General features: G+C 50.5%; 1 protein-coding gene across 1 annotated transcript in view; it reads right to left on the bottom strand.

The window, feature by feature from the left end:
• Window positions 1-23,384, bottom strand: part of LOC119974515 (NT-3 growth factor receptor-like) — a 917,203-nt gene that overhangs the window by 470,134 nt on the left and 423,685 nt on the right. Inside the window, exons 5-6 of the mRNA XM_038813455.1 lie at window positions 19,889-20,043; window positions 14,122-14,264 (exon numbers count right to left, since the gene is read on the bottom strand). Of these exons, the coding sequence (XP_038669383.1) occupies window positions 14,122-14,264; window positions 19,889-20,043 (298 nt within the window). The remainder of the gene's footprint in view (window positions 1-14,121; window positions 14,265-19,888; window positions 20,044-23,384) is intronic.

Raw genomic sequence — 23,384 nt, 5'->3', positions numbered from 1 at the left:
TCAGGATGTGACTTGGAGGGAAACGTGGAGGTGACTGCTATCCCATGCACCTACTCCTCTTGTCCTAAAAGGTCACAGATTTGGAAGGTGCTGTCAAATAAGCATTTTCTTTCCTTGTGGACAGGAATCACCGAGCCAGGCAGGAGTGAGAGCAGCGGCTAAATGGAGCTCTCTGAGCCCTCCACTGAATTTTGTCAGGGGGCAGTTTTCAGTGATGTGAGTCAATGATCGGTTTGAGTTCCCTGCAAGGCCTCACAATTTTCTGCACTCGTGTGGAAATGGTTGAGGTGTGTTGAACGTTGGCATGGCAGGTTGAAGCTGCATGGGCAGGCTGTGGGATCTGTGATGAGGAAGTGGTTTTTAATGGTGGCCTGTTGGTTCCATTCCTGCTGCCACAGGGCTTCTGCTGTTATTCCTTGGCACTGTGGTCTTAGCCATGCAGGTTGGCGTGATGGGAGGGGAGCAGCGGGGGCTTTGGTAATGTCCTTGCGTAGCGGCAGGCTTGGATTGATGTAAACCTTTTCCAGGAGCTTTCTCGTTGCAATCTCCCTCCTTATGTGTCTGTGTATGGCAGGGGATGTTCCTCAGGACTGGGAGACTTGGATTTGATTGGAGGGTACCTGAGATGATACCCATGGTGTGTTGAGCTGGTTCTCTACAAGACTGGTATGAGATGAATTGTCCCATACTGGTGCAGGTTCCGCTGCAGTTGAGTAGACGATGGCAAGACCTGAGGTCCTTAAGGTTTGAGCATCTGTAGCCCATGAAGAGCAGGCAAGTTTGTGAAGGAGGTTACTTTGCACTTTGATCTTTGCAGCTGTCTTGCTCTTAGGTCAAGAGTAACACAGATAAACAGGATGTTGTTCGTGATTCAGTCTCTTGCTATTCAAGGAGATGTTGAATTCCCTCTTGGCGCCGGCACTCTGGAGGTGGAATGTACCTGAGGCTGTATTGTTGCTGCTGAGCTGAAGGCCATGTCTTTCAATAGTTGATCAGCCTTACAACATCGTTATTTAGTGTTGCCTCTAGTTTAGAAAAAGAGAGACGCAGCAGGTATCGTCGGCATTGATGAACGTCTGAGTCAGGGTTGGAGACAGATCATTGATACAGAGATTGAAAAGGGTTGGGGCGAAAACAGAGCCCTGGGGTAGTTTGAAGGTACGTTTGAGTCTTTGACTGATTTCGCAAAGCTTAGATATGTGTTCGGGTTTAGGCAGTCGACTTTGTGTGGGTCACAGATCAATTTTCACAGCGCGTCACATGTGAATACCCAATAAATTCAAGGTAAGCCGATGATCCGACCAGCAAACTGAATTTAGCAAGCTCAGGCTTCAAGAATCACGGGTATCACCACACCAAAAATCGGCAGCAATGTGAGAGAAGCATTGTTGAGTTGGTACAGGACCCTTATAGATGGTACATGCTGCTGCCACCGGATGCCAGGATGGAGGAAGTGAATGTTTGAGGTTATGATTCCACAAGAGTTAGCTCTCGCTAAAGCTCCACTCTCTTGACTCTACTCAGAATAGACAGCACCTTCTACAGCACTTTCCAAACCCACGATCTAGAAGGAGATGGACAGAAGACACATGGGAACACCACCACCCGGAGGTTCCGCTCCAAGCCCATCACCATCCGACTAGGGAATATATCATCGTTCCTTCACTGTCACTGAATCAAAACTCCCTCCCTAACAGCACTGTAGATGTACCTACACCCAATGGGCTGCAGTGGTCCAGGCAGCTCACCAGCACCTTCTCAGGGGCAGTTACGGACAGATGATAAATGCTGGCCTTGCCATTAAAAAAATATATAATTATGTAGATACTCGCTGGGGTAAGTGTATGAGGCGTTGACTCTTGCTGAGATCTTGTTCTTTGATCCAAACATTACATCTGGCTCAGCAGTAGCATTCTTGGCTTGGTGTCAGAAGGCTAGACTTTCGAATTCCACTGCAGAACATGGGCACCGGACCAAGGCTGCTGCTTCAGTGCAATTCACGGGGAATTTTACCTCTCTAATGAAATGTCAAAACACAGTGGCTGCATCTGCCTGCTTCAGTGAATGCGAGAGATTCTAGGGCATGTTTACAAAGGCTTTTTAAAATTCATTTACGGGATGTGGGCGTCGCTGGTTAGGCCAGCATTTATTGCCCATCCCTAGTTGCCCTTCAGAAGGTGGTGGTGAGTTGCCTTCTTGAACCGCTGCAGTCCTTGAGGTGTAGGTACACCTACTGTGCTGTTAGGAAGGGAGTTCCAGGATGTTGCCCCATCAACAGTGAAGGGACGGTGATATATTTCCAAGTCAGGGTGGTGAGTGACTTTGAGTGGAACCTCCAGGTGGTGGGGTTCCCAGGTATCTGCAGGTGAGCAGGGGAATTCTTCCAATGTGTCCTGAGAGATGCCTACTCTCAAATGAGCTAAAACATTCATTCACTTGCTATTTGTGGGATCTTGTTGTGTGGAAAATAAAGAGTTCTCACGAAAATAACTTGTCCAATAGTTCTATAATCTAGAACAAGGGGTCACTGCTTAAAAATAAGGGGTCATTCATTTAAGACAGACGAGGAGAATGTTATTCTCTCATAGGATTGTGCATCTTTGGAAATCTTTTCTTCAAAACACAGGAGGTCAAGAAGCAGAGTATGGGACCTACAGATTGCGTTGCACTTGAAAATCAGCATGGCACACTGCAACGCAACCGGTAGATGTCGGGAAACTCACTTCTCGATCTACCCGGCTTGCCACGCCTTGCGTGATCTAACCACGATGGGCCGGATAAATTTCTGGCAAATTTGAATATTGGAGTGAGACAGCTAGTCTCACTCTAATATGCGTTCCCAAAATCTAACCAAGGCATGGGATCTAATTTGGAGACCTCGGGCAAGCACTGTTCAGTGCTGGTCCCCACAAACGGGGACCAGACAGTTTGGTACTCGTGGGGGGTCTCCCAGGGGATTGGAGCGCCCCCAGGTGCATGGCCACTGAGCAGGATGACACCCTGGCACTGTTGGTACCACCTTGGCATTGCCAGTCTGTCACCTTGACAGTGCCCCTGGGTTCAACCTGGCATGGTGAATGTGCCCAGCTGCCAGGGGCACTGCCAAGATGCCAAGCTGGCATTTTTTGCATGCCGTTGGGGGCGCCATGGACTCCCTTATACTGGGTTTGGAGGGGGTCACGTTGGGGGCTTGAGAGATCAGGATGCCATTAAAAATGCTGTTTCTTGCTGAAAATGGGGCTAAGTGTGGACTCGTCAGGGAGTTCCCTGCTGAGGCCCCCAATCGACTCGGATGGGCGTTAGATAGCGGGGAGTTTCTAGACCCTCTGAGCACCGGGTAACACCCGACTAATCTCTTGCGCTGCAAGACTCTGTCCCCATTTGCACCTAGAATCTTTGGCCAGGACTTTCCACTCCCGTTCGCAACTGGCAAGTTCAGCGATGTGAGTGCAAAATATCGGCAGAAGACCAGGTGTCGGATTTCACGAGAATGGCAAACCAGGAAGCAATCATTCTCTCCCCACATGAGTGACAGGCTGCGTTTCCTGACGTTAAAAATGGCATCCGGATCATCAAGTGTCTGACCCCAACAGCGATAAGTTATGGAACCCGGGACTTCGAGTTTGTTTTCTAAGTGACGTCATTATATATGATGGTGAAAGCTGCCATCGCTGCTTTTAAGGTCCAACATTGGCCTTTGCCGATATCAGAGAAAATCCCAGGCTTTGAATATTTATAAGGCAGATTCTTGATAAGCAAGGGAAACAAAAAGTTATTGGGGACAGGCGGAACTGTGGAGTTGAGGTTACAATTAGATCAGCCTTGATCTTATTGAATGGTGGAGTAGGCTTGAGGGGCCTGTCTCAGGAAGGACATACTGGCACTGGAGCGTGTCCAGCGGAGATTCACATGGATGATCCCTGGAATGGCGGGTCTAACATATGATGAACGGCTGAGGATCCTGGGATTGTATTCATTGGAGTTTAGAAGGTTAAGGGGAGATCTAATAGAAACTTACAAGATAATACATGGCTTAGAAAGGGTGGACGCAAAGAAACTGTTTCCGTTAGGCGAGGAGACGAGGACCCGTGGGCACAGCCTTAGAATTAGAGGGGGTAAATTCAGAACAGAAATGCGGAGACATTTCTTCAGCCAGAGAGTGGTGGGCCTGTGGAATTCATTGCCGCGGAGTGCAGTGGAGGCCGGGACGCTAAATGGCTTCAAGGCAGAGATAGATAAATTCTTGATGTCGCGAGGTATTAAGGGCTACGGGGAGAATGCTGGTAGGTGGAGTTGAAATGCCCATCAGCCATGATTGAATGGCGGAGTGGACTCGATGGGCCGAATGGCCTTACTTCCACTCCTATGTCTTATGGTCTTATGGCCAGTGGCCTTACTTCCTGTTGGCAATTCGTATGTTCATATGTTCAAAAGTAGTTGGCTATCAAACGCTAGGTGCTGTTTTGAGGATGTGAAAATTGTGACATAAATTCAAATAATTTCCTTGCGTGAGTGTGTCTAAACGATGTTATCGGGCCAATTGAATATACAGCCAGGCCTGAGCCTTACCTCATCTGACATCCATAAACAAGCACCTCCAGTAATTGGCATTGAGCAGTGATAAGGAGCAGGAAGATTGATCCAATTACTCTCTTCCCACCCCCTGGCGCTCAGAACAGGTCCAAACTGACATCAGCTAATGGGACACTGACGGAGGATGTGGCCCAATGCGCTGGATGACCAAGTAACATGAGCTGTTCGATCACACACAGGGACAGCAGGTACACCACAACCTCCCGTCCGGATCGCCCACACCAAGAGTGCCTGCCTGAAATGTGAAGGGAGTCCAAGAACTGAATAGCTAGCAACAACACAGCTTGTGGAATTACTAAGCACCGAGCTCATTAATATCCTAACACACCACCCTCCAGGCAGCACCATAATCAAAACAAGAGGCTGGCATCTGCCAAATTTATTACACCATCACGTCGCAAATCATAAAACTGCCTCAGTTTAATTCATCCTTGTTTTAAAGGTCAGGGTATGAGGATTACAATCACAGTGTGATTCTAAAGAGAAAGATTAGTGACGACAACAATATTCGTCTTAATCCCCCTTCTGCGTTCCTGCGGTTCAGTCCCCCCCCCCACCCCCCTCCATCCAGTGTAATCGCTGATGTTTCCTTCATTTTTTTTTCATGTAAAAAGCAAGCCTGTTACAATGCCTTTTGTTTCTAGGCTGGTGAGACTGGAGGTCCCCCCCCCCCCCACACACACACACACACGTCTGCTGGATTCATTTCAATGGGTGAGGTGGCGCTCGATTATTCATTGGAGCATCGGGCAAATTGATTCGAGTTTGCAAACCTGCTTTTGTTTCATCATGCTCTCCGTGATTTACTCCAAGCTGCAGGGACTAACATTGCACAGGCGTTTTGTAATAATAATAATAACTTATTGTCACAAGTATGCTTCAATGAAGTTACTGTGAAAGCCCCTAGTCGCACATTCCGGCGCCTGTTCGGGGAGGCTGTACGGGAATTGAACCCCGCGCTGCTGGCTGTGTTCTGCATTACAAGCCAGCGATTTAGCCCAATTGTACACAGTCAGATTGCATAAACAGCAGAGAGATGGATAGCCAGTTAAGCTGGCTTAGATGGTATCGCAGGTGATGTGCTGGCGCACGAAACAGGGCAATCAGCCTATCTCAACCAGGCTAGTGTTTTGCTCCCCATGAGCCCTGTCTGCTAATCTTACCTCTTGCTCAATGCCTTACAGCAAATTGACGTCCCTCTTTTTTTTTTCTTCAAATTTTTTAGTTCACAGGTTCAATGTCAGGGGTAAAGGTTGAAAATTAAGAATTTCGAGTTTGGAGGGAAGCCATACAATCACATGAAATTGAAACAGAAGCAGGTCATTGTCCCTTCGAGGCTGCTCCGCCATTCAATAAGATCATGGCTGATCAGTACGCGTAGAATTCCACATTCCCCATCTACCCCGATAACCTTTGATTCCTTACCTGACAAGAATCTCTCTACATCCACCTTAAAGAGTCTTTTCCCTAAAAGAGTGGGATGTCAAGTTGCAGGTTGAGTAACCAGGAAAGATCTGGAAGGGGATGGTCTACGCGGGTTCAAGGGGCAATTCAGTGTTGCTATTCGAGAACGGTTTGAAAGGCTGGCTGAGAACGCTGAGAAGTGGGCACAGTAAGAAGTCTTACAACACCAGGTTAAAGTCCAATAGGATTGTTTGGAATATCTAGCTTTCGGACCGCAGCTCCTTCATCAGGTGAGTCTCCAAAAGCTAGTGATTCCAAATCAAGCTGTTGAACTTTAACCTGGTGCCCACCCCAGTCCAATGCTAGCACTCCACATCATGACTAAGAAGTGGGATTGATCCAGAAGGGGTATTTCATTGAATGAAGCAGCTCTGAAGGAGGCCATTTAGCTCCTCATGCCAATTGCTCCGCCGCAAGTAATGGCTTCCCAGGGTGTCCACTCACCATGACTGAAAGGGAGCAACAGGACAAGAAACTAATCAACAAGCAGAACAAGCCAACAAAAATAACCTTTTCAGAGCTGTTATTAGTGTGAAAAGATCAGATTGAACATTCAGCAAGCACCATCATATCCTGTCAATCCTATTGAGTGATGATTGTTAATACGGTGCAGGATATAAATTGAGACTCCGGGACTCCTGTTGACAATCAGCCCCTGATTCAGTTGGATATTCAGAGCGTGTTGCTTTAAAAAAACAAACTGTTAACTTTATGAAGATAGAATTGTGAAGGTCTGAGGTTTTACTGAGTCATTTCACATGGAACCTAGACTTTCTATGAATTGATCGACTGGGAGATCAGTCGTGGCAGGATCTCTGAGGAGGAAAGCAAAAATGCTTGAGGGATGTCCTCAAAGCATCCCTGAAGAGCTCAAACATACCCACCGTGTTGGCTTGTGACAGACCAAATCAGAGAAGGTTCAATTGGGAATGCAGCAAACACATCAAGAGATTTCGCCAGGAGCATGCAGAAGGAAGGTCGAGACATCTGAGGGAGCGCACAAACTTCCAAAACAGCCAATCGACCCAAGCCCTTCAGTATCACCTGTCCCACATGTAGCAAGGTCTTCAAATCGCACATTGGACCCATCAGCTATTTCACAAACCATCAAACCAATCGGAACTAATTCATCCTCACCCCCAAGGGACTGTAAGTGCTTAATACATGAATCAATATAATATCTACTCCATATTACTTAGACTTATTTTCTCTGGTTTTGTGTGGGGGCATGTGGCAGCAAGACACCATCGTCCCCCTGGTCCATCACAATTTCTTTTGCTTCAGCCCACTCTTTGAAGGTCCTCCTTAAATGTACGTCGTCGGGCCTTCTTTGATCAGCCCTGTCACCTTCGTCCTTCTGGTGATGTCCATTCTACTGTCTCTCTCATGGGTCGTATGTCCAGAAGGCAAAATACTTGTCCTGTCAGGCTTTTGTGTCTCTCTGTCACAAGGTCTCACAGGCACCTCTGATTAGTCCTCTGTCGTATATCTTCATTGGTGACGCTGTCTCTCCATCTGATGCCCAGGGTCTTACAAGGCCAGCTCTGGCGAAAGATGTCCAACTTACGTGACACCTTTGCTTATCTCTCCCATGTCTCTCACTGGCATTGATTGCATTTGATACAACTATGGACATGTAGAGTCGTAGCTTCATAGCTGTGTTGATGGTGTTGTCTGTCCAGACCAATATGTTATGTCTCAGAGGGGTATAGTTGGGAGTGCAATGAAGTGTTCTTCGGGTCAAGGGGGGTGGCCGGGCCAGTGTGGAGTCATGCCAGGTTGGATTCTGAGGGTAAAGGTCAGAGAATCCCATGCGAATGGGGAATACCATGAGGGGTGGAGTGCATAGTTGGGAGGGAGGGATTTGTGGAACCCCAGGGATGCTGGGCTGTCACACATGAGGTGCAGTCTGAGGCTGTGATTTTGTGCCCCCGGAAAGTGACATGGGCGCAAAATAACATGGGTGGCCAATAACGAAGGGCGCGATCCGACGGCCCCATTAGCCGTGGACAAAAATCCTGTAATAGCCGCTAAAGAAGAATGAGGGGGGATCTCATAGAGACTTATAAAATTCTAACAGGACTAGATCAGGGTCGATGCAGGGAAGATGTTCCCGATGATGGGTGTGTCCAGAACCAGGGGTCACAGTCTGAGGATTCAGGGTAAACCGTTTTGGATAGAGATGAGGAGACATTTCTTCACACAAAGAGTGGTGAGCCTGTGGAACTCATTACCACAGGAAGTAGTGGATGCTAAAACATTGAATATATTCAAGAGGCGGCTAGATATAGCACTTGGGGAGAATGGGATTAAAGGCTATGGGGAGAAAGCAGGATGAGGCCATTGAGTTGGATGATCAGCCATATCGTGATGAATGGCGGAGCAGGCTCGAAGGGCCAAAAGGCCTCCTCCTGCTCCTATCGTCTATGTATCTATGTATCTACAAATCTCTCCAGTGGACAAAAATGGGATTTGCACCAGTGATATCTCAGTTTGATATCTTCCCTACCCCCCTCTACTAAATTAATCAGGTTCACGCCGAGCAAGGGTGTGAACCTTATTTCCATGTATTTAAATCAATTTTAATGTAATGAATGGGTTTAACACCTCAGCGTCTGTCCAGGGTGTATCCTCCCCCAGCGGCATGACATCATGCTGACGCAAATAACTACTGGTTTTCAAAAGCAAAAAAGTCATATTGACCACGCCGAGGGCACGGAGGTGCCTGTGGGTCCAGGGGCATGTGGGGCAAGTCTGGGCATTGCTCCTCCCAAGGGTGCTATGCCATGGAGAACATAAACAGGGCAGTGCCAAGAGGGCTCATTAGGGGGTAACCCCCCTTGATACACCTTCAATTCACCGAGAGGCAGAGAGAGTGAGTGAACATTAGGCTTTATTAATCATGAACTTGCCTAGCCCGAGTCGGTTGTACAGATGAATGCCGCCCATAGGCGGCCCCCCGGCCGGTCTATATATGGCCCCGTGAGGGCGGAGTCAGAGGTGCAGCCCACTGGTGTTACAGTACAGTACCTGGAAGCGGCTCGTATCACCACTTTCCAGGTCATAGGTCGTAGGTTACAGTATCATACATGCATTAGGTGATTACATTCACCACATTCATCCCCTGTTAAAAATAATCCAGTCTAGCGGGGTTGACGGGGTCATTACATATCAGTCTATCTGGAGGTCGGATCGTTCTCTTCGACCTCCCTCAGCTCTGGTGGTGCGGCGGGCACGGTTGTTCCAGGTGGTGACTCCAGGGGCGTTGTGTCTGGAGCTTGAGCCTCAGTCCGGCGGTGGTCGAGACGGTGGTGGGGTAGGCAGGGGGGTGATGGGTGGCAGCAGTGGCGGCACGGGACAATACAGGAGACCCAGGGGAGCGTACTGGGCACTGGGTGTGGTGGATGGGCAGCGGGGAGGGGGGCGCATTGGCACGGGAACCAGCTGGTGCCAGGTCCCGTAGGGAGACCCGTATCTTGCCGTCCGTCCTGCGTGCACGATGTAGGCGTACTGGGGGTTGGTTGTAGAGCAGATGGACCCTCTCGACCAGGGGTCAGTCCTTATGGCTCCTCATTGTGCCTCCGGAGAAGGACTTGGTCACCGGATGTTTGTCAGCCAAGAGGAAGCAAAGACCCCGGAGACTGGGACTTGCTGGAAGGACAAACAAACTGGTCGTGAGGGGTCTTGTTCGTTGCCGCGCAGAGGAGTGGATCTGATGGCTAGTGGAGGGCGTACGGGGCGGACCTCCTGCCCAGCGGCGGGATCGGGAGACATTCTAGACCTCGAGGGCCAGACAGCGACCTTCCATACCGTTGCCGTTCTCACCTCTCCACCTGCACCCGTATCCCTGCGGGTTATTAGCTCGTTAAGGTCCTGCCTCGGATGCAACTGCCTTTGATGAGCCAGGTACTGACGGTAGCTCATCGCTTCATGAACGCTGGTGTCTGGTACGCTTGTGGCACGTACGGCAGGGTAACCAAACAGTTGTGAGATGCTGTGCAGGTCTTTATTACTAGCTGAGCAGGGCCGGCCCAAGGCCCGGCAACTCGGGCAGTCGCCCAGGCGCCATGTGCTAGGGGCGCCAGAGACTCGGGTCCCGCGCATGCGCAGTTGGGCCGGTGCCAACCAGCGCATGCGCGGTGGCCGCCCTCCCCCAGGGCGGCCCCCTCCGCCCCCCTCCTGCCGCCCCCCTCCTCCCCCCATCTGCCGCCCCCTCCTCCCGCCCCATCCTCCCGTCCCCCCTCCGTCCGCCCTCCGTCCGCCGCCCCCCCCTCGCCCCGCCCCCGCCCCCTCGGCCCCGCCCCCTCGGCCCCGCCCCCTCGGCCCCGCCCCCGCCCCTGCCCCCCGAACCTCGGCTCGGCCCCCCCCACCTCGGGCTCAGCCCCGCCCCCGCCTCGGCCCCCCCCTCCGCCTCGGCCCCCCCGCCCTGCCCCCCTCGCCCTCCCCCCTCGGCCCCCCCCTCGGGACCGCCCCCCCCCCGGCCTCGGGCTCGGCCCCCCCCGCCCCCCTCGACCCCTCGCCCCCCCCCACCACCCCCCCACCCCCCCCCACCCTCGACCCCTCGCCCCCCCCACCACCCCCCCCCCCCCCCCCCCCCCCCCCCCCGAAGGGCGCCGAAGTTCAGCTTGCCCGGGGCGCCAGCAACCCTAGGGCCGGCGCTGGGCCGAGGGCATGTTGGGGCAGGGGACAGCGAAGGGGAAGCGGGAGTGCTCATCGATGACGGTGAGGAAGTATATATTACGGTTGGTGGAGGGAAGGGGCCCTTTGAAGTCAATGCTTAGCCGCTCAAAGGGCTGGGAGGCCATTACCAGGCGGGCCTTGTCTGGCCGGTAGAAGTGCGGTTTGCACTCCGCGCAGACTTGGCAGTCCCTGGTCATTGCCTTGACCTCCTCAGTGGAGAAGGCAGATTGCGGGCCTTAATGGAGTGGGTAAGCCAGGTGACCCCGGGTGACAGAGGTCATTGGGATAGCCCGAAGTTGGTCATCTTGCGCCCTGGCCCATGTGCCGCGGGACAGGGCATCTGGGAGCTCATTGAGCTTCCCAGGACGATACTTGATATCGTAATTGTAGGTGGAGAGTTCGATCCTCCACCTCATGATTTTGTCATTTTTTATTTTGCCCCATTGTGCGTTGTCAAACATGAAGGGTACCGATCGCTGGTTGGTGACGAGGGTGAACCTCCTACCGGCTAGGTAGTATCTCCAGTGCCGCACGGCTTCCACTATGGCTTGCGCTTCCTTCTTGACCAAGGGCTGTCGAATTTCGGACCCGTGGAGGGTCCCAGAGAAGAATGCCACTGGCCTGCCCGCCTGGTTGAGTGCGGCGGCCAGTGCGACGTCTGACGCAACGCTCTCTACCTGAAAGGGGATGAACTCGTCTACCACGTGCATTGCGGCCTTGCTGATGTCAGCCTTGATGCGGCTGAAGGCCGAGCGGGCCTCATCCGTCAGGGGAAAAAGTGATGGTTTGAATAAGTGGGCGGGCTTTGTGGGCATTGTTGGGGACCCACTGGGCATCGTAGGAGAACAGCCCCTGGCATCGATTTAGGGCCTTGAGGCTGTGGCAAGGGGGGAGTTCTATGAGGGTGCGCATACGGTGGGGGTCGGGCCCTAGGACTCCGTTCTCTACGACATAGCCGAGGATGGTTAGTCGGGTAGTACGGAAGATGCACTTTTCTTTGTTGTCTGTGAGATTGAGGGATTGGGCGGCCTGGAGGAACCTCTGGAGGTTGGCGTCATGGTCCTGCTGATCATGGCCGCAGAGGTCATGTTGTCCAAGTACGGGTATGTAGTCCGCAAACCGTACTGTCCACCATTCGGTACATCGTTCTCTGAAAGACCGAGACCCTGTTAGTGACGCCGAAGGGGACTCTGAGGAAGTGGAAGAGTTGCCCAGCTGCTTCAAAGGCAGTGTAGTGGCACACGCATGGGCGGATTGGGAGCTGGTGGTGGGCCGACTACAGATCGACCGTTGAGAACACACGGTACTGCGCAATCTGGTTGACCATCACCGCTATGTGGGGGAGGGGGTACGCATCGAGTTGCGTGAATTGGTTGATTGTCTGGCTCTGTCCACAACCATCCGATTCTTTTCCCCGGTCCGGATGACCACCACTTGCGCTCTCCAGGGGCTGTTGCTGGCCTCGATGATCCCTTCACTCAACAGTCGCTGGACCTCCAACTTGATAAACGTCATGTCTAGTGAACTGTACTGCTCCTGGTGGCAATGGGCTTACAGTCAGGAGTGAGGTTCACAAAGAGTGAAGTGGGGGGGGAGACCTTGAGGGTTATGAGGCTGCACACCGTGAGGGGGGGCAAGGGTCCGCTGAACTGTAAGGTCAGTTACATTGAAAGTCCAATCTGAGCAGTAGGGGGACGCAGAGGTGGGGGAGGACGCAGAGCTTAAAACGAGCGTACTCTGCGCCCTGCATTGCGAGATTGGCAATACGGTACCCCCGGATCTGAACCGAATGGGACCTGGAGGCAAGGGAGATTGTTTGGGAGGATTGGATAGGTGGGGAGGGAGCAGCGCCTTACCGTGTCGGAGTGGACAAAGCTCTCCATTCTCCCAGAGCCGAAAAGACAGGGGGTCTTGTGCCAGTTGACCCGGACGACCACCATGGAGTTCATCAGCTGTTTCGGCTGAGACTGGTCAAGAGTGACTGCACCCAGCTGCGGGTAGCCTGTGCGGTCGGTGGAATCACAAGATGGTGGCCCCCATGAGTCGCACATGTCGGGCTGGGGTGAAGATGGCGACCAAGATGGCCACCCCCATCGGTCACACGTGTTGGTTGGTGCCGGAGCCGGCAGCCAAGATGGCAGCCCCCATGAGTTGCACGATGCTGATGACGCATCTGACGGGGGCGTTCCAGGCAGGCATGAAGCCTCTTTGCAGGGTCTGTGGGGCTGAGAGTCCATGGGTCGGGCCTGGTGCGTTTTCGATTTCTGAGTCTTAGGTCGGCCCAGACAGACTCTAGCGAAGTGTCCCTTTTTCGAGAGATTGGAAAAACTCTCTTGGATTTTTCTAAACATGCAAGTTGTTGAAACAAAATTTCAAGCAGCCAAGTCAATCAACAGGCTGCCTGTTAAATTCAACCAACAGCCGACTGTGCAACGATTGGCAAAGATGTGTTGCATCGTACACCTTGCTCAGTTTATAATAATAATCTTTATTGTCACAAGTAGGCTTACATTGCAATGAAGTTACTGTGAAAAGCCCCGAGTCGCCACATTCCAGTGCCTGTTCAGGCACACAGTGGGATAATTCAGAATGTCCAAATGACCAGTTTGAGAACTCTTCCATTAGCCTGTGTCACCACAAGCTCCATCTGACTTTATAAGTCATTCGAACTTACACACGGTCCTTTTTTTCCATGATTCTGCTCCGGAATCTATGTCCCGGGGCGCACAGGCAACAGGTGTCAAAATTGTAAACCCGACAGCTTTATTATATGGGGTAGCATTATTGCGGAGAGTACTGATATGTCGGAGAGTACTTAGCAATGGAAGAATCTGCCTTCACTGAGCAGAGTCACTTGATAACGACAGCACCCTTCAATTTAACCAACAATAAAGGCAACCCTCAAATACAGTGATCTTGGCAACAGAGACCCTCAACAATGGTAGCCCTAGGCAACAGTTACCCTTGGCAACAGCATCCTTCCACAATTGCGTGCAATAACACCAAACCTTGACAGCGCCTGTACACATCGACAACAGTGACCTTGGCAACGGCAGCAACCTTAACGACAGTACCGGCCTCCCACACACAATCTACTGACAGAACTATTGGCGAAACAATAGGTAGCTCAGGTAACAGCGGTCCTCAGCGACAGAAAACGGCTCTTCATTCCTTCAAAATAACAGCACCAGACAGACACGACCGGCAGGAAGGAGTGATGAAGCAAATAACCTGATTCTCGGAGAAGTGGAACACTTGCCAACTTCACGGCACTGTCTTTCTGGCTTCTGGAGTAACTGATTGACGCCTGCCTCCCTCCCACTTATCTTTATGTGCCCAACCATGATTCACTACACAAATGCAAGTTCTTTCCCTTTCCCTTACCTGGTGGATGCCAATGGAGTGCACGTGAGTGACGTTCCAATCGACGTCAGGGAGTGGAGACCCCGATCCGTTACAGGTCACCACCGCGTCCTCTCCGGCCTTCACCGACAGGTTACTGTGACTCACACTGATCTCTGGTAATTCTGCACAGCAGGACAACAAAAAAAACATCAATCTCACACACCCGAACCTGACAGATCCAGTAAGACTTGTGTCCGCGGCAGTGGAAGGCCGAGAGAACAAAGATTAAAGCGGGAGGCGTGGTGTGTCGACAAAATTACTGCTCTGGCTGTGTCAGAGTCTTGTGTCCGGGACAGAAGCTGCTGTAGGCTGTGCAATGAGATCGCTCCCTTGTCTTGCTCTAAACTAAAACCCAGGACTCAACAGGTCAATGTCAGTGACAGGTTAAAGAGACGGAACGCCAAAACACAGTGCTCGGATCGGTTGGTGTACAGCCCAGAGTGCCAGTCATGAAACAGACATTTCAGGTTCCACAGTGCTTGAAATATCAAACGTGACTGTGTTAATAAAGTAGATCAAATGTAAAGCCTAATTTCAAGGGCATATAAAACCTGTACAACAATTGCTTAATAAAGGGTGCTCAGCAACAAATGGGAAGGGGCAGCTATCTGGCCCGTCGCCATAGAATGTTGCAACACAGGAGGAAGCCATCTGGCCCATCACACTCATACTGTCCCTCTGAAAGAGTCTCCAATTAGTCCCATGCCCTGTTCCTTCCCCACATCCCTTATGTCTGTATTTTCAAATATTTGTCCATTTCCCTTTTAAAAGCCATTGTGGATTTTGCTTCCCCCACTGATGCTGCCAGAACTTTCCATTTCTAAACAATCTAAACCTAACAAGGTGCAAGAAGTAGGCCTTAACAACCCCTCGAGCCCTGACCCACTTTCAAAACGTTTATGGCCGATATGTATCTTCGCCTCAAATCCATCTTCCCTGCTTGTTGCCCATAATAACGTAAGAAATAAACAAGAAATAATCTTCCAGTCTCTCCTGTCATTAAGCTGGTGACTTTTATGTCCTCCAGTTACCATCTCAGTGACAAGTGGAAACAGCTTTTCCAGACTTACTTTATCAAAATCCCTCAAATTTTTTTCAAATCTCCATTAGATCCTCTCAGCGTGATTACACCTCAATGGATCTCTTGCCCCCCATCCATAACCTTTCAAAACTGAGCGTAATATTCTGCAATCAACATATAATTTGTCTAGCTTTAGCAAACCCTCTTTGCTGTTTGTATTCTATGGGCGCGATTTAGCAGGCACGTTGAGGCCGGTGAGGGTCGGTGCGTGCCGATTAGATCGCGGGAGAGTCCGAAATCATGGAACCCCATCAGGCGCCGGGCGATTTGCGATCTAACTGGCCCTCTCCCATTGGCGAGATCCGTCTAGACGCGGCACAGAGCTCATTGAGGTCACTTAACGGCGATTTCCATCTCATTAGCCAAGATGGAAGCTCGATCTAATGGCCTCCTCTTATCTAACCAGCTCCCCAGTGAGAGGTCATACAGGCCACGATTAGCACTAGTCCAACAAATTTGGCACAGGGTCATGGGGGTTCTCTCAGGCCTTTGGAGCCCCTGGATGGTCAGGGGCAGGGCAAGTGGCAACCCTGGCTCACCCTCTGGCACCCCGGTACCTTGACACTGCCACCCTGGAAGTGCCATGATGCTCGGGTACCAGGGTAGCCTGTAATGTGTAGCTGATCTCCCCAAAATCTAATGTATTTCTGTGATGCATGTAGCACAGGCTGGCCATTTTATTCATTGCTTCTGCACAGGCCCTCTCACAGAATATGAGTTAGTCCCATTCCACCATCTCTTCCCTCAAAGGCAGATATTTCCTTTTCAAGTATTTATCCAGAACCCTTTTCGAAGTTACTGTTGAATTTGCTACTTTGACTTTCATGAACATTTAGGCGGTTCCACATGAAAAACTTTCATCTCTGGCTCAGATGGCTGCACCTTAACCCCCAAAGCACCAATTCACCTATAAAGAAGTCTTCTAGGCCCCCCCCCACACCCTACCTCACATTGGCCAGGTACCCCCTGGTTTCTGATCACCACTGCGGGAGATATGCCAGGACTGGCATTGACAGCCTGGCACCCTGCCAAGTGTCTCGAGCAGTGCTCTTCCTGGGGACCTTGACAGTGCCAAGATGCCAGGGTGTCACCAGCAGTGCCAGTGTGTCACCCATACCCAGAGGGCAACCACTTGGGGACCTCCGATCTCCTGGGAGACCATCCCCTCCGATCTCGTGGAGACCCCCACCAAGTATGTTCTGTCCAGTCCCCATTTTATGGGGACCAGCACTGAGCAGTGCCTCACCTGAGGTCCGAGGCAAGGGGTTAGATCCCAATGCTTCGGTAGATCGGGAGAGTGCATATTTAGAGTGGGACTAGCTGTCTCGCTCTAATTTGCAAATTTGCCGATTGTGATCCTGCCCACCAATGGGTGGTATTCAGACTGCGACATATTTAAAAGATCACATTAGTTCTTACGAGACTAGGTAGATCTCGGAAGAGGGATCTCCCGGCATCTGCCGGCCATACCGCCGTTCGGACACAACGCTATCGGTAGATTGCATCCCCCTGCGCAATGCTCTGGGGACCTGGATTCAAATCCCACCATGACGATTTAATTAAAGTCTAACGATGCCCATGGGCGCGATTCTCCGGGAAAAATTCAAAGTGTGGTAGCGAGCAGGAATTGCCGCGAGCTTCCCAACGCACGGCCCAGCGAGGCCGACAACATAATTTCAACGTTGATTGGTCCACTTAACGAGGCCTCACGGGCTTCTCGCCTGCAAAATAAAGGCTCGCCAGCTGATTCGCTGGGACGCGCGCTCGCTAGCTCCCCATGAACAAGGTTGAGCAGCACGTAAGCTGCACTTGCTCAGCCAACCCCAGCCAGCTCACACCAATGACACCGAGGAGACCAGCCCCAAGATTCGGGGATGCGGATCTGGAGAGGCTCCTCGATGTGGTGGAGGTCAGGAGGGATGTCCTGTTCCACTGGGGGTTCTGGAGGGGCAGCCATAGGGCAACCAGTCTGCCTGGGACAAGGTGGCGGCAGCTGTGAGCTCGGGGAGTGTGACCAGGAGGACTGGCCTCCAGGGCCGAAAAAAGGTCAACGACGTACACCAGGCAGCACAAGTGAGTAGATACCATTGCCCCCCACCACCCCCACAATGGACCATCCACCCCCCAACTCCCTATGCAACAGCAACCCTCTCCCCTTCACTCCTCTCCTGCAACTCCCCCAACCCTCCCGCCAGCCCCTCCCCTTTCAACCCTCCCTACCCCTCCTTCACACAACCCCTCCCACCACTGCGAAGCACGCCTGTGGCTAATGATGCCCTCTCTGTGTCTCCTCGGGAAAAGCTCTTCCATAATTGACGGGAGAGGTCCAGACTGGCGATGGGGTGTCGGACTTAAGAATCTTCACCTCCATCAAGGAGCGGGTCCTGGTGACTGGTGTGGCCGAGCACAGGGCGGTCACCAATGCGGAGGCTGGCGTCTGCCACAGAGGTGAGGGACCACCACGCTCCACCCAGGGAACTTATCAAACGTGAGGTTGTTATTGCCTAACTGACTGGCCCATCCTCCCAATGATCACATGTCCATTCTCCCGCAGGTCCTCCAGCAGACGGCGCCGGCCCATCCCAGGCGGCCCCCTCTCCTTACTCCCAGGAGACCACCTCGGAGCAGACCTCCGAGGATACAACAGTTATAGTCGCAGTACGGCCTCCAGCGCCACAGATACACACACCTCGGTGGGACATGTTAGTGGACAGGCTTGGGGGACACAATCAGGCGAGCACCACACAGCCAGCTGTGGGCAAACCAGAGCAAGAAACATAGAAATTGGATGAGAACTTAATTACAGAACAGTACAGATGCAACCTGTGAGAGGAGAAACGCGAGACTGAGGAGAGGTGCTGAGGGCCTAAGCACACAGTTATTGCTTAAACCCTTTAGCGCTAGCCAATATTAATGTGATGCAAACAACATAAACAAAAGCAGAGAACAGTGGGGACCATGTCTGCAGTTCAAGACTTGCAGAAGAATTTTGATCAGCTATGCAAATCAGCTACGCAGATACTGTCTGCATACTCTTGTTAATGCAAAGTTGCTTAATTTGAATAATTCATCAATTCAAATTGAAAACTGTGGAAAAAATCCCCTGTGTTGTTTCCTTAAAAGAGTTTAATTTGAATTTGCGGATAATTTAATCCTTCCTCGAGTGAAAAATGAGTGGATTGTATTTAGGCCAGTTATAACAGCAACATGGGCCCAATACACATCGCTTCTTCATGCTACTTCTTTTACGCTCCACAACGTTCTCAGGGGTTTAGCAATACTTAGCCAATAAAATAAAAACGCAGAGGCTCTGAGATTCCTCCTAACTCCGCCGATCGGACATCCAAAGTGTTCTGACCTGGAACTGAACGGACTGGCATTCGTGGATTTAAACCTGCCTCTGGAAGGCAGCCAAAACAACAGCCAAGAGAGGATCTCCATGGAAACCTATTGGGGTCCTTGGGAGGGTTGGGGGGTGGGGCAGTTTTGGGAGGGGTGCAGGGTGCGGTGCAGAGAAGGCCACCATCTTGTGATTTGAGGGTTGGGGGGGGGGGGGGGGGGGAGGGCAAAGCCTTCTTCAATAACCCTTAAAATGAGCATTGAGCTGCTGCTGTGAAAGCAATATGGGGGTCAAGAGGAACTCTGAGAATGTCGGCCATGGCTGAGTTAGTCGCAACTTGTGGATTCAGTCTCCCCCCCTGAGAACTGAGCACAAACAAGAATCCTAGGCTGATACTCCAGTGTAATGCTGACGGTCCACCGCACTGCTTGCTATGCTGTCTTTCGAATGGGACGTTAAGTTCGGGTCCCACCTGTGACAGTATGAATATTGGGAGAATAATGAAGGGTTAACAATTTGCTGTAACTGCATCCAACCACTAGATGGCGATCAAGCGCATACACGTGGATCAGGTGATACTCTTTGATTCGAGTCGTGCTATCAGGAGCTCTGTCATTAGAATCATAGTTTTCGTGAATCTGTAATCTTTTATGTCTTAGCAAGCAAGTCAAATCTATTTAGTTGTCGTGTAAATAAATTAGCTTTGTTCGAAACTTGGCTTAATGTTCTTTGTTAGACACTACCAAAGCCATGCTCATGCAGAAAACAAAGAACATCACACCATCACTTAGCCATATGACAGCTGCGTGTTTTCGAAGGAGAGCAGGGGAGTTATCCCTGGTGTCGTGGTCAATGTTTACCCATCAGTCAACGTCACTCGAAGAAAAGATTACCCGGTCATTATCACTCTGTTGTTTGCGGGGGTTTGTTGTGTGCAAATCAGCTGCCACGTCTCTTACAGTGCAACAGCGACCATACTGAAAAGAATTGTACAGCGGTAAAGCACTTTGGGAAGCCCTGAGGCAATGAAAGGCGCTATAGAAATGCAATTTCTTTTTTTTTCACCTCTTACAATGCCTGGCAGCAGGAACAATGTGAAGAGGGTGGCGCTCCATCTTCAAGGGAACTTTTCCCCCTCTCTTTATGCACCCAAAGTGCATTGGCAATCAATATCGGGCCCCCCAAGAGTGAATTGGAATCTATCGCACAGAGTTTAGCTCACGCATTTACCAAAAAAACAGTCCTGCCCCTTAATATTCCTGGGAAGACTCTTCACCTTCTCCGTTGAGGACTAATTTCCTCTGCCATGTCTGAAAGCGACTTACCGCACTGTGCGATGTTCATGTAGGCGAGGAGGATGTTGGAACTTTCTGTCTTACAGTACAGCTGTTGGCGCTCCAGCTGTGCCGCCCCTGCCTCCTGCCACAGCTGGATCCAGCGGATTTCACAGCTGCAGTTGAATAGGTTTCCAACCAGAATACTGGAAAGTCACAAAAGAGAATCAAGCGTTAGTGCAGAGAAATTAATTGTCTTTATCCTGGCATAGGAGCGTCATGGAGCAGGCCTTCCATGGACACAAAGGAGAGCCAGAAGGATTGGACTGCCAGCTTTCTCTTATACCTCCACCCAGGGTGATCTGATTGCCAATCTCTCTCAGCTTATAGCCGGTGCAATTGATCCCTAAACCAGATCCTGCGCAGATATAGCTGAGATTAGTGAGTATGTGCAAGGGGTGACTATATGGGAGGAACTATGGACTGAGTCTGCACCATTTCAGTGCATTATGTTGGTGGTTCGAATAACATGCACACAGCTAGAATTTCCTGCAGACAGTGACTCAAATATCTTAATGGTAAATGTGCCAGTCATAGTATACAGATTCTTTACCATGCGCAGGTACAACCCCATCGCACCAGGATGGTAAATTAATCTACAACCCAGTTATTACCAAGATCCAAAAGGCATGGGCTGCAGGTTGGTTAATCACCAGAGGTTAGGTATAGTGGGCACTGGACCGCACAACCAATGGCATCCGGCAGCAAAGCGGGCACACAACTAATGGGAGCTTTCCGGAGATTTTGGCAGTGGAACAACTACTGGACATCAAGAAGCACATTGGCTGTGTAATCACTGAGGACCAAGGGACGTTTCAACTGGTTGGAAACCACACCTGATTGTACCTGAATATCCTCCACATTTGGGATGTGGATCAAATGAATACAGACAATGATTTTGTGCAATTGGTTTGTTTATAATAATCGTTATTATTCTCGCCAGTAGGCTTACATTAACACCGCAATGAAGTTACTGTGAAAATCCCCTAGTCGCCACACTCCAGCACCTGTTCGGGTACACCGCGGAAGAATTCAGAATCACCTAACAAACACGTCTTTTTGTGAGTTGTGGGAGGAAACCGGAGCACCCGGAGGAAACCCACGCAGACATGGGGAGAACGTACAGACTCCACACAGACAGTGACCCAAGCCGGGAATCGCACCTGGGTCCCTGGCGCTGTGAAGCAACAGTGCTAAACACTGTGCTGCGGTGCTGCCCACAGTTGTTTCCAACTGCTGTTGTATCCCTTTAAATAAATGGGAACTGCCAGGGTTTTATTGGGTCTGTACTGGGTAAAGAGGTTGCAAACAACCAAAATTCATGACCAGAAGAAGCAGCAATGCTGAGAGTTCCTATATCCTAGACCTCTAAGTGACAAATCACACCTTTTTAATATCCCACACGGGACCCACAGAATGGGAATGTTTGTCTTCTCCATGTTCCTTGTGGATTACAAGCTCCCCGCTGGGGGTGGGGTATCTCAGTTAGCCGGTGTATATAAGGTCGACCAGTAAGGCACCTGGTGGGGGCCTATCCAAAGTGTTTTTATTTATATATAATATTTATGTATATAATTCATTTACAGATGTGGGCGTCGCTGGTTAGCTCAGCATTTATTGCCCATCCCTAGTTGTCCTTCAGAAGGTGGTGGTGAGTTGCCTTCTTGAACCACTGCAGTCCTTGAGGTGTAGGTACACCCACTGTGCTGTTAGGGAGGGAGTTGCAGGATGCTTCCCCAGCTACAGTGAAGGAATGGCGTTATATTTCCAAGTCAGGGTGGCGAGTGACTTGGAGGGGAACTTCCAGGTGGTGGGGTTTCCGGGTATCTGCGGCTCTTGCCCTTCTAGGTGGTAGTGGTCATTGGTTTGGAAGGTGTTGTCTAAGGAACCTTGGTGAGTTACTGCAATGCATCATGTAGATGGTACACACGGCTACCACTGTTCATCGGCGGTGGAGGGTTTGAATGCTTGTGGAAGGGGGAGAAATCAAGCGGGCTGCTTTAGCCTGGATGGTGTCGAGCCTCTTGAGTGTTGTTGAAACTGCACTTATCCAGGCAAGTGGAGAGTATTCCATTACACTCCTGACTTGTCCCTTGTAGACGGTAGACAGGCTTTGGGGGGTCAGGAGATGATTAACTCGCCATTGGATTCCTGGCCTTTGATCTGCCCTGGTAGCCACAGTATTAATATGGCTAGTCCAGTTCAGTTTCTGATCAATGATAACCCCCAGGATGTTGATGGTGGGGGATTCAGTAATGGTAATGCCATTGAATGTCAAGGGGTAATGGTTAGATCCCCTCTTGTAGGAGATGGTCATTGCCTGACACTTGTGTGGTGCGAATGCAACTTGCCACTTGTCAGTCCAAGCCTGGATATTATCCAGGTCTTGCTGCATTTGGACATTATCTGAGGATTGCGAATGGTGCTGAACATTGTGGAGTCATCCGCAAACATCCCCACTTCTGACCTTATGATGGAAGGGAAGTCATTGATGAAGCAGCTGAAGATGGTTGGGCCTAGGATGCTACCCTGAGGAACTATTTTGTTTGTATCATTTATAAATAAAACTTTGTTCTTATTTTTACTCAGTGCGGACTCCCTGTGCCCCGATTAAAATTTTCAAAGGCCACAACACCAAAAGGAAATGGCAAACCCACCTCTCCCATTGGGTGTGGAGTGCTAAGCATTCGTAAAAAGAATTTTACAATTCCATGGACCAGATCCCATATTCCCTGCCCCCAAACACCTCCCACTCCCCCTTCCACAATCCACCCACCTACCCATACCCCCACAATACAGCAGCTGTTGGAGAAAAAAATAATTTCCTCACCAGTGGAGGTCGAAGTCAATACTCTTTCTCATATTTGGCCAGCAATTGAGGTGCAGAGGGACCTGGGTGTCTTAGTGCATGAGTTGCAAAAGGCTAGTTTGCAGGTACAGCAAGTAATTAAGAAAGTTAATAGAATGTTATTGTTTATTGCAAAGGATGGAGGCTACGCTTCAGTTGTGCAGAGCACCAGTACAACCACACCTGGAGTATTGTGTACAGTATTGGTCACCTTATGTAAGGAAGGTTGAAAATGTGTTGGAAGGAGATTAGAAATGGCAAGATTAGGGAACCATGGATGACAGGTGAAATTGTGAGACTAGCTAAGATGAAAAAGGAAGCATATGTAAGATCGAGGCGACTCAAAACTGATGAAGCTTTGGAGGAATATCGGGAAAGTAGGATGAATCTCAAACGTGCAATAAAAAGGGCTAAAAGGGGTCATGAAATATCTTTGGCTAACAGGGTTAAGGAAAATCCCAAAGCCTTTTATTCGTATGTAAGGAGCAAGAGGGTAACTAGGGAAAGGATTGGCCCACTCAAAGACAAGAGAGGGAATTTATGCGTGGACTTAAGAGGAAATGGGTGAGATTCTTAATGAGTACTTTGCATCGGTATTCACAAAGGAGAGGGACAAGACGGATGTTGAGGCTAGGGGTG

Source organism: Scyliorhinus canicula, chromosome 12, assembly GCF_902713615.1.
Source record: "Scyliorhinus canicula chromosome 12, sScyCan1.1, whole genome shotgun sequence".
Taxonomy (NCBI): Eukaryota; Metazoa; Chordata; class Chondrichthyes; order Carcharhiniformes; family Scyliorhinidae; genus Scyliorhinus; species Scyliorhinus canicula.
This window is presented reverse-complemented; position numbering and strand designations above follow the sequence as displayed.